Source organism: Opisthocomus hoazin, chromosome W (assembly GCF_030867145.1).
Source record: "Opisthocomus hoazin isolate bOpiHoa1 chromosome W, bOpiHoa1.hap1, whole genome shotgun sequence".
NCBI lineage: Eukaryota > Metazoa > Chordata > Aves > Opisthocomiformes > Opisthocomidae > Opisthocomus > Opisthocomus hoazin.
The window spans coordinates 20,823,906-20,834,976 of record NC_134453.1 but is presented as its reverse complement, the minus strand read 5'-3'; the positions used below and the strand labels follow the sequence as shown (position 1 = coordinate 20,834,976).

The 11,071-nt window shown below is 42.5% G+C and overlaps 1 protein-coding gene across 4 annotated transcripts in view; it reads right to left on the bottom strand.

Annotated features, from left to right (window-relative positions):
- Positions 1-1,369: 1,369 nt before the first annotated feature.
- LOC142365562 (mothers against decapentaplegic homolog 4-like) overlaps positions 1,370-11,071 on the bottom strand; it is a 28,151-nt gene continuing 18,449 nt past the window's right edge. For all 4 annotated transcript variants that reach the window (XM_075446436.1, XM_075446438.1, XM_075446437.1 and 1 more), the window contains 4 exons: positions 9,779-9,962; positions 8,662-8,830; positions 7,285-7,423; positions 1,370-6,087 (listed from right to left, as the gene is read on the bottom strand). In XM_075446436.1, the coding sequence (XP_075302551.1) occupies positions 5,876-6,087; positions 7,285-7,423; positions 8,662-8,830; positions 9,779-9,962 (704 nt within the window). In that variant the 3' untranslated portion in view covers positions 1,370-5,875. The remainder of the gene's footprint in view (positions 6,088-7,284; positions 7,424-8,661; positions 8,831-9,778; positions 9,963-11,071) is intronic.

Genomic DNA, 11,071 nt, shown 5'->3' with positions numbered 1-11,071 from the left:
GGTGTGGCCACTGTGAACACAGAGAAGATCAAACAGCTCTCTACCCTGCCTGGCCTCTCAGAAGATCCCTTTGGTGTGGGATTGCAGTGAGTCAAAGAACAGCAGTTGCCAACTGCTACCAGGACGGTGCACTAGTGGTGATGTCGCACAAACCGAGACTCCTTGGCCCCCATTCATGAGTTGATTCATCAACTGGAGAGCCAAGGAGTCATCAGCAAGACTCGCTCACCTTTTAATAGCCCCATATGGCCAGTGCAAAAGTCTGGTGGAGGTTAATGGTAGACTACTATGGCCTGAATGAAGTGATGCCACCACTGAGTGCTGCTGTACCAGACACGCTAGAGCTTCAGTATGAACCGGAGTCCAAGACAGCCAAGTGGTGTACTACAATTGACATTGCCAATGCATTTTTCTTGATGCCTTTTTGTCAGCAGAGTGCAGGCCACAGTTTGCTTTTACTTGGAAGGGTGTCCAATATGCCTGGAATCGACTGCCCCAGGGGTGGAAACACAGCCCCACCATTTGCCATGGACCAATCCAGACTGCCCTGGAAAAGGGTGATGCCCTTGAACATCTACAGTACATCAATGACGTCATTGTGTGGGGCAATACAGCAGAAGAAGTTTTTGAAAAAGGGGAGAAAATAACTCAAATCCTTCTGAAAGCTGCTTTTGCTATTAAATGAAGTAAGGTCAAGAGACCTGCACAAGAGATCAAATTTATAGGAATAAAATGGCAAGATGGGAGTCACCAGATCCCAATGGATGTGATCACCAGCTGCTCTCAACCCATGAGTTTTTGCCTTTTTCCTTCTGATTCTCCTCCCCATCCCACCGGGGAGGGGGAAGGAGTGAAAGAGTAACTGCGTGGTTCTCTCTTGCAAATTGAGGCAAAACCACAATGCCTACTGAGCTCCGCAGAGACCCAGAGTGGTGGTTGGTATTTTATTCATTTATTGGGAAGAGTTTTGCAGCCTGGTGGACTGCAGGAGTGGGTGGCATAGAGCTCCCATGCACCTTTTAGTGTGGGATGGCCATTGCTCCCTGGCACCCATGGCTTGCAAAGACCTTGCTCTGGTCTCAGATGCTCGCTCCGAGACCACGTTAACTCTTCCACAACACTCAATGTATGTCTGGAAGCTTTAAAGAAATAATTTCCACTGACACAAACACCATGCTGGCCGCTGCGTGGGCTCAATGCTGGCTGCACCCAAGGGGCACCTGGGACCCCAAGACGAGGACACCCCAATGTTGCAGTCCTGCCCCGAGAGCTCTCCTAGCCCCAATGCAGCTTGAGACTGCGGCCAGCAGCTCTGACAGCTGGCCAGACACGGTAAAAAGCTGTCCACTGGATTAAAGAAGCCAAAGACTTGAATCTTTACCTTTTTAATCAAAAACATACTCTGTTACAGAATTTCAGGAAAGTTAACTACAGTGTATTATCCACAAACTAGGTCTAATGAAAAACATACAGGAAGCTACAAAGGAACTACTGGGAATTCTGTTGACCACTTATCAAAACGCAATGCCTGAAAGAAGAAATGCTTAACTAGGCTTTCGTGCTCCAAAAACCCCCTCCCATGGCAAGTTTTGGGTTACGAGGGCTTCGCAGCTCTCATTCCAGCTGAACCACAACTTAGTAGCGCTACCAAACTTCACCAAAAAGACACAGGAAAAAGGTACTGGGAGCAAGAAAGCACTAGGTGATTTTTTTTTTTTGGTGAGCTTGAAAGGACTTAAGTCCTATGAATTTAGGAGCGACGTGTCACTCGCAAAGCACAACAGCAGCCAGCAGCACCAAGACCTCTTGAAACTTTGACAAAAGTTCTGCTTTACACCAGGTCTTGCCAAGTGAAACTTCCACAGCACTGAGAAGTCAAGTCAATTCTTGAGGACCGTGGCAGCTCTGACTCAGCACGGTTGCGCCTCCCAGATCGTTATCAGAAAGACATGAGAAGAGCATTTTGGGGTAGAAGCGACCAGCTCAGTGCTTGTGAAGAACGCAAATGCCCTACAATGGGCACCTTGCAAATCTCGGCCCCAAGAACAGTGCCGAGGTCCTCAAAGACCTGTTACCGGTCATGGAAACACTGCTGCGAGAGTGGGACCGGGTAAGACCATCACTTTGAATGTTTTTAAAAAAACAGAAGTAACAAACTTCTCAAAAATGGTGTCCTTAACAACACCCAACAACTAAACATCTCGTGATTTTACAGAGCAGATGTTAAGTATCATGGGGCCTGGCAGGAGAAGGGGAGGAGGAAAGAGGATTTCTTAAATGAAGTCTGAATCCCACTTAGCAGAAGACCCATCTGGCTGTCTTTAATTGGTTGCATTAAAGAAGCAACCAGTGATCCCTGTCACTCTGTGTAGCAGAGTAAAAATGCAAATGAAGGAGTCCTTTCTAAAGTGCTTACTCTTCAAAGAAGAGATTAAAGATGTCTCAATGAAGACCACCGTCATGATGTAAACAACATCTGAAGGACTCGGAGGCAGAAGCCCCCCCCTCTATTTGCTGTCACAGGAATTTTTTCATGGTTCCTAGCAGAAGAACCAAGACAGTTGTTCCTGAGCTACACAGAGAGGATGCTGTTGTCTTTAGAAGTGTCGCAAGGAGGAAGATAGTCTCAAAGGTAAGGCACAGGAGTTGGACACAGGTTCCAGGACTACTGCTACAGGTTCCAGGACTACTGCGGACCTGGTTTGTGATGGGGGCAGACTGTTGCCCCCTTTGCACTTTAGGTCTCTCCCTGTAATGCAGCCAGAGCACTTCACAGGTCTTCGGTACACTAGAGCCACTCGTGAAGCGATGTTGTAGCTGGGGAGCCAGTGCCCTTGACACATCACTGCCATCAAGCTCAGGAATGCAATGGAGGGAACAACCATTTCCAACCAGCACTGCTCAGCGGTTGTGGCTCCTCCCAAGGGATTCCCCTTAGAATTGTATTTTGAAACCATTCCAACAAAAAGGTTTCTTCTGCTACCTCTCTTTAAATGCCCTCACCTTCAAAATGAACATGGCTAAAGCCATCTAAACCTTCTGGTGCTAATCCCAGCTCTCCATTACAAATAATGTAATTACAAATTACTCCAGCACAATGCTTTTTTTTGAGTGCGTAACTGAGGGAGAAAAACACAGGGGTAATTACTTCATTAAAAGAACTGAGCAGACATGGGAACAGAAGCGCAAGCAAGCCATTGCTAGCAGAAAAAATACTTGTTGAATTCACTGAATTTGAGACATTTGGAGGTGAAGAGGAGATGCGATCTGGCATTGCTGACATCCCTGCCTACAGCACGTATGGGGATTGTCACTGCTGTCAAGTAGCTGCAGCTCTTTTTTTGAACCTCAGAAAAATGCAAGACTGCCAAAGGTTCAACATGCCACTGCTGAAGGGTTTCCAAGCCATTATGTGCTGCCTTTTATGCCTTGTTGCAAGAAATCAAAGTACAAGAATTGAGTTAAAGGCACATTAAAAACTAAGAATGAGATTCTCTCTTTGCCCTCTAACAGTTATGATCACTAACTGCCTGGTGGAGAAGACAAATGCCATCTCAGCAATTTTACTGCCTCATACAATGTTCAGACTTCTGCTGTGGAGCCTGTGATTTCTGGGTCCTGATAAAGTCATCTGATGTTATTTTCTTGTTCTGTTCTGAATGGTTTTGGCCATCTAAATACTCCACTGTGGGTACCATCCACTGGAGGTAGAGACTTAGAGACTTGCAAAACATCTGCAAAGAGCCCCAGTCTCAACAGCTGAACTCTTCCACACTGTAGTACAGGCAAGAACGCCAATGGGCAGAAGCCACCTTTCACTGTTGTAGCAAAGTTTGGCACAATCAAAAGGTAAGGAACTGGTACAGAGCGCTTTCTGTGAATGTGCAGTCAGGTTTTTAATTTCTTCCCCCAAATCACGTTTTCTGCTGTGGATGAGACATAACTGAGCTGCTGGTTAATAAGCCTTGAAGATGAAGTCAGAAGCCCCTACTGAAAGTGTTCCTCAAGAATCTGAAGCAGCTTGCTTTTCAGATCGTTAGGAGAGAAAAGAAAAAGTTTTAAACTAAAGACCTTGAGAAAAGCAAACACTAGTTTTTCCAGACATCAAGATGTTGACACATAACAGGGAGGGGGAAAAAAGTGATCTTGTTAGAAGTTAGTCTGAAGAAGGCCATGCTGTTAATGAAAACACAGAGAACTCATCCATTTCTGGCCATCACTCCAAAGTCACCTGGCAGAGACAGTGACCACTGACTTCTCTCCTGAGAATTTCAGTGTATGGGGGAAGCAATACCTAAACACTGTGTGTTATAGCCCTCTACAGATTCCTGAAACTATGCAAGAAACTTGGCAAAAAGCTGCCGAATCATCTCTTCCAAGACTTCTACTTATGTTAACTGCTACAACTGTGCTGCCAGGTCAGCTCAGTGCAGCACAGCAGTACTTGGAGGACTTCAGTTGGAGCCTGCATGCTTCTGAGCCTGCTTAATTAAGCTCCAACTCCCTACACAAGTGCTGAAAAATCAGGAATTCCTGCTCCCTCTTCGTACCCCATCAGGACACGCTTCTATGGAGAAGCAGTGGAAGTAAGAAACACTGGACTTGCTTCCTGGCCAGTTTAAACCAACAAAAATTCCTGCTGCTACTGGCTGCTGCTGCTGCTGGTCTTGCAAAGGTAAGTCATCCATCACTCAAGATTAATGGTTTCATGGTGCAGAATTAAGTAACAGAAGCAAACTAAACTTATAAAAATCAAGGTTTTCATAATTTTATTTATACTATTAACTAGAGAGAAAGCATACATATTGTATCTGTCATACAGTCAATATATCTGCGTTTTTTTCTACTATAAATTCTCTATACAAAGTCATTGCCAATTGATATGGTCACTGATGGCATAGGGCTTAAAATAACCAAGAGGTATAAAAACAAGTTTGCCATCTTGCCCTGAGTGGAAATGATGAACAGATACAAAAACTGGATCCTAAATACTGATGTGATCTTCTACATGATTTCATGGTATATGCAAGTAAAAAGAGTCACCCAACTTTTTAAAATACCTACCAAGTTTTACTCGAGTAAAATCATAGAAGTCAGTAGTTATGAAAATATGTTCCTGACATTAGCTACTCATGATGCAATTTCAGTGGCAACTTTGCAGACTGGATATTTCATGTTCTCTTTAAATTGAGTGCCTGTCCATTTCCTTTAGTGTTTTAAAACTTGCATGTCTATATAAATAAAATAATCTAAGATCTCTTTTTTTTTTTTTAAAACTAGTGAAGGAAAACCCCATTTCCTTGCTATTTTTCCTCAATGCTAACAATGTATGTCTCATCCCTCAGTTTTTGGCAGCTTCTACATTTTAGTCTGGAAAAAATCATAATATATGATAGTCAACAAAATAAAGTAGTCTTCTGTCAACTATTATTCCCTAAAAAGAACATCACAAATCAGCTGGAATTTTAAAGTTGCTATAAGGTAAAGGTTTATAACTATTAGAAGGAATTTTCAGATATAAATATATATATATTCTGCATACAAAAGCCTCCTGTGAGGCTTATCACTGAGATGCCATGATAGAGCAGGAAAGTTTCAAAGGGAACAAATCCAATACTGTGGAGTCTGTAAGGCGTTTACCTTTCACTATAAGCCCTGAGCCATGTATTATGACAATTAAGTTCTGAAAATAACAGAAATCCAAATTCTGCATGTTCAGTTTCTTTCTGCTAAGAGCAAGGCGGCAAACACATTTTTAAAACCCAGTTTTAGAAGATTAAGCAGGACACAAGTAAAATATATCTTCAGGTTATAAACAGAACTGTATTTTACAATCCACCATCCTCACAATATAATGGCCCGCAGCAGAGGGATCTCAGTCTAAAGGTTGTGGGTCTGCAATAGGCATGGTATGAAGTACTTCATCGAGAAGCTGGAGGGCACGGTGCAAGTGAATTTCAATCCAGCATGGTGTCTCTTTGATGCTCTGTCTTGGGTAATCAGGTCCCCAACCTTTTACAAAACTCATCCTGAGTATGCATAAGCGGCGAAGGTCATCTACGCCAATTCCAGCAGCAGCTGACAAACCTAAACAGGAGAGGGGTTCATGTAAGTGTTCACAAACAAGCTCTTTTATCATCTCTTTGTTTAGCCATTCCTGTCTGCTTAGCTCTTTCTTTGTGTACAGATCCCTCTTTCCACAGCCAAGGCCAATCTGTATTTCTCTAGATCTCTGCTATAACAAATGCAGCAATTATTTTGCATTTCTTCCAATTAATTTTTTTTCTCATCTTTCTGTGATCTTGACAGGGTGTTGAACTATAAAACTGCTTATAATCAAGCAGACATGATGAAACCTAATGTCTTCTGTGATACAATGCATGTAAACCTTAGTTAGGAAATAAGGTAAAAAAAAAAACAAACAACTTATTCTTGACATTTGCCAAATGCTGCATTTTTAGCATAAGAACTCAAGACCAATCACCTGCAGGAAGCTGGGCTCACAAACTACGCTACTTACATTTAATAAAATAAAAAGATGAATAGAGCTGGCAAACTATAAATCACAAGTATGGTGAAGACAGAAGTTGAATACATCCCCCCAAATGCCTTCAGCAAGCTACAGGATGGCTGGAAAGAACCACATGGCAATACAAAGGAATCCCAAAAACACTATGGCATGTAAAGCAGCCTGAGACGCATAAGTACTCCCACTCTTAAAAGTACTTGGGTATAATTTCAAGGATCTATAATTTAGCAACTAAGAACATTCTACCCCAGAATAACTTTAAAAAGAAAGAGATAAGCACCCTCATACTCTCTTCTTCCTCTTCTCAAGAATCTTTAATTTTTTTTTTTTTTTTGAAACCTAGTCAAGGACTTTGTCGCTCAGTAACCCCCCTTGTTTTGAGTAACATTTTTATGAGCTTAGAACTCAAAGATAATTTTTCAAGCTTGGGTCTAAGCAGCAAAAAGTACCTCTGTTTAAAGTACCAGGGTTATGCTATCAGACTTTGTACGTAAATGTTTTCTGCTGTACTGTGTACCAAACATCCCCAGCAGACTACAGAGTGAAAACCAGCATGTGGAGCAGGTACCAAGTGAATGAATGCAGAGCTACCACCATGCTATGCCAGCCCCACCTCGCCCCAATCCTGCCAACTCCTTCCAAGTTCACTGTCGCAGGGGCAGTGGGTGGGTGGGGTGGGGATGCTGCTATGAGTGAGGGTCATGGGTTTGTTTTCAGGTAAGGAGCAAAGGAGACCAAGCAGTTAAGGTACTTACTAATGGCTGGGGCTATTCCACCTACTGATCCTGGTCCAGGGATGTTCCCAGCTACTGCTGCAGCCTGAGCAGCAGCAGCGGCTTGGGCAGTGGCAGCCTGCTGTTGCATCTGACGATGACACTGGCGTAAATCAAACACCTTTTAAAAAAAAGAAGTAATAAATATCAAACTATGTAGACTTATTGAAATCAATGAAAAAAAAATTCCTCAGCTCCCATCCCTAACAATCTGGACCTCTCTGCTCTCCCAAAACACCTTCTACAGTCTCACCGTACACTTGGGTAAAAGCAAACCTTCCCTGACTGGTTTAATTTCTAACACAAATAATCCATTAAAGCTGACTCTGAGAGACTCTTCTCACACAACGTTACCACCGCTGGCAATACCAGAACCTGGCTGAGCAGGCCAGAACAGTATGCTGTGCGGAACTGACTGTGGGATCAATGTCTGAAGCATGCCACGGGCTGCTAAAATCCCCACTTTTTAGTTAAATCCCAGGACTTCCAGAAAATAGGCATATAAATAAAAAGGGAAGCCAACAGGTCCTGCTTATCTTTGTCAGATTTTATTTTTTTACTGCTTTACTGAAATGTGTTAACCTATTTAAAAGAAATACTAATAATTGATAGGCCTGAAGTTTCAGGCGCTAGGTTTCAGGTTGGTGGCATTTTATACCTTTGTCATCAAGGCTTAGCATTAATGTATGTAGGAACTCTGTTCTCACACTAGAAAGCTTGTACATACAGGCCGGTGGGGTTTCTTTCTTTCACCTTCATTACACAACCTGCTTGCAAAACTGAGGATTAAAAAAAATAAATTTCACTGTTTATCCCCAATTCTGATTTTTTACAAGTGTGACTTGTCCTAAATAAATTTTCAGCTCCAGCAGAGGCTTGTCCGAGTAAGAATCTCCTGAAAATAATTTGTTTCCATGCAACTTTCTGAGACCTCCTGATCACTTCATGTTCGTAACACTTTAACACACACTTTACACTTCTACTTTATTTATACATACTTTCAAAACATTTGTTTTGGAGAGAGAGTAAAGAAACAGATAACCTATGCTAAAAATTTTAGTAGCAGTTCATTTAAAACTCTAAGGCTAAAAATAGAAAAAGCTTGCTATTTTGTGACAAAATATAAGATCAGTTACTTTCGTAGTATCTAGACAATACTTTCAGTTTAGCATCATTTAAAAAAGTCACCTGAAGTGACCTGTCAAATGGAAATTGTTAGGTTTTTTGAAAGTATAACCAAAAGCAAAGTTACATTTATTTCAGTGTCTCATAGCTTCCCAACCATTTACAGGAACCAAATATACGCTATTTCCCCCCCCTCCCCCCTCCCGAGTTTTCACCTAGGAACATCAAACCAACCTTTATATATGCACTTGGGTAAATCTTGTGCACAGCATCCCCTGGTGCACGCCCTGCTTCTCTATCCAGGTAGTAACTCTGCACGAAGACCGCATGGTCGCTCAGGCATCTGACCCACACGTCACCTTCTCCTTTGCACTCCAGCTGCACCCCTTTACCTATATGCAACCTTAAAAGAAAAACAGTTCCAATGCATCTGTGTAGACATACTATAAATCAGACCTTTGCTAAATAAGCCATAAACAATTCTCCAGCTCTCAGTCATCTCTGATATTTTAATTTACACTCCACTCATACAAGGACTAGAAATTATAGATATTATCTTAGGTATAAGTTAGTATTTAGTTACACAAAATCTGTGAAGTAAAAAGCCATCTGTAATACCATGTAAAGATCTATGGCAAACCCAGAATGATATTCGAGCAGTGACTCGCTGACAACACAGAGCTGGGACACCAAACACATTCAGTTCTGCTCAGGAGTGTAAAATCCCACAAGTATTCTACTACAGAAAGGCACTCAAGTACATACACAAAGCCACCTTTTAATGCAGAACTGTACGTCTGTTCGGATCACATTACAGCAACCTAGCATTTTGACTGTCATAATGCAACGTTTCTGAAGACATGGAAACGTTTTATTCCTTTTTTGTTTCAAAGAAGAAAAAAAAAAAGTGGCAAGATTGCTTCGGTTCTCTAGGCTTCCACATCAAAGCCCAGCGCATGCATGGTGAGAATGAATGCAAATCCCACCAGCGCTCCATCACCCTTCCTTTGCTCCTTTGACAAATCCATATATTGCAGCTATTCTCACATCACTCGGAGTGGAGAGCTAATATTCAGCTCGCATACAGAATGGCACGAGTTGCTAATTTTATCCTTGAAGGCACAGCCTTTGAAAGCAATGAAAAGCAACGCGCTATCGCAAAGCACCGAAGGTCTTTGTCACACAGTTGACATTCTGAACGTATTACAGTAGTAGCCTAGAAAGACAGACTCAACTCCATTAAAAGAAACCTACCACGCTTGTCATTTCAAGAGGGAGGCGCACACTGAAGGCAAAACAAAGTATTATCAAATACCACAGACAGATTGAGCTTTTGGGATCTGCAGGATACCTTGCTCTCTCAATGGCTTCTGTTCTATGCACGTTGGAGAGCTGGCCCAGGCAAAACCGGTCTCCTCCAGAAGGATCCACGTATCCATCAACAGTCACAATGGGACAGCTTGAAGGGACCTTAAATGTTTCCCCAACTTGCACGTCCATTTCAAAATATGCGATTGAACACCAATATTCTGGAGCTGAAGAATATAGACAGTTAACCGACTGAAAGGCACAAACCACCCCTATAAACCCATTCCAGACAATCACTTAAGCCTTCTGCAACTGCATTTGTCATTCAGAGTGCACATTCACATAAGCAAGTTCAAACAAAGACATGTCTGCTAGCACAGAAAAATACTATATACTACAACGAACACGGGCTTGTCATTTTTATTTGAGCGCACATCAATGCTAGGGTTCTTTGTAGTTAATATCTTGCAAGTCTTTGTACAGTTGATAATTACAGTTAGATTTTGTAAACCATCTGCATTCCTGCACCTTGTGACTATAGCTTGATATTGTCCTCCTTTAGCATAAAGAAGTAATACATAAGTCTAACTCTCAAACACATCCAGCTTGAGATGTAAGAGTAGCTACTGCCTAGGTGAAGTCAGTTTTCTCTATCCTCCCTGCAAAGCAAACTGGATTTGGAAAGCAGGGCAACAGGGGAAGAACATCAAAGATCACACACCGATCCTGTCTGCACACAAGAAAGTCAGGTACGGGATAAAAAAAGGGAGTATTAAGTAAGAGAGCAGAACAAAACTGCATGTTTTAATAGCAAAGAGGTGCCTTTTAACTCCTACTATTTTACAAAGAAAAACAGGCTACAAAGGAAAGATGGTACTTGGAAGAAGCTACCATGTGAGGAAAGGAAACCCCGACTCCCTAGAGGACACTACCGAAACCCAAACACTCAAGCAAGCGAGGAAACCCGACAAAGCACACAAAGTGATTTTGTGCATGTATATCTGCGGCCTGTGTGCCACCTCGGCGCAGCCGGCTTGCCAAGCCTTCTGCAGAGATTGCTGTGTGTGCTTTCAGCGTTAAAGAGTTTCTCTCTTCAGATACATTCAAACCTGAAGCTGCCGTAAGCTCAAGTCACTGGGGATTTCGGAGACTCATCCCCTTCACTGACAGTAAGGGCCTATTTCCAGAAAAGGGTAATGCAGCTGGCTGGCACTTAAGCAGCTTGTTGGGTAGGGCAAAGAAAATCAGCACCACAGTGTACTCAATGTAAGGGAAGCAGAAGAGCTAATGTGACCGGACCCAAACACGGCAATCTGATAAGCCACCAGGAGAGACA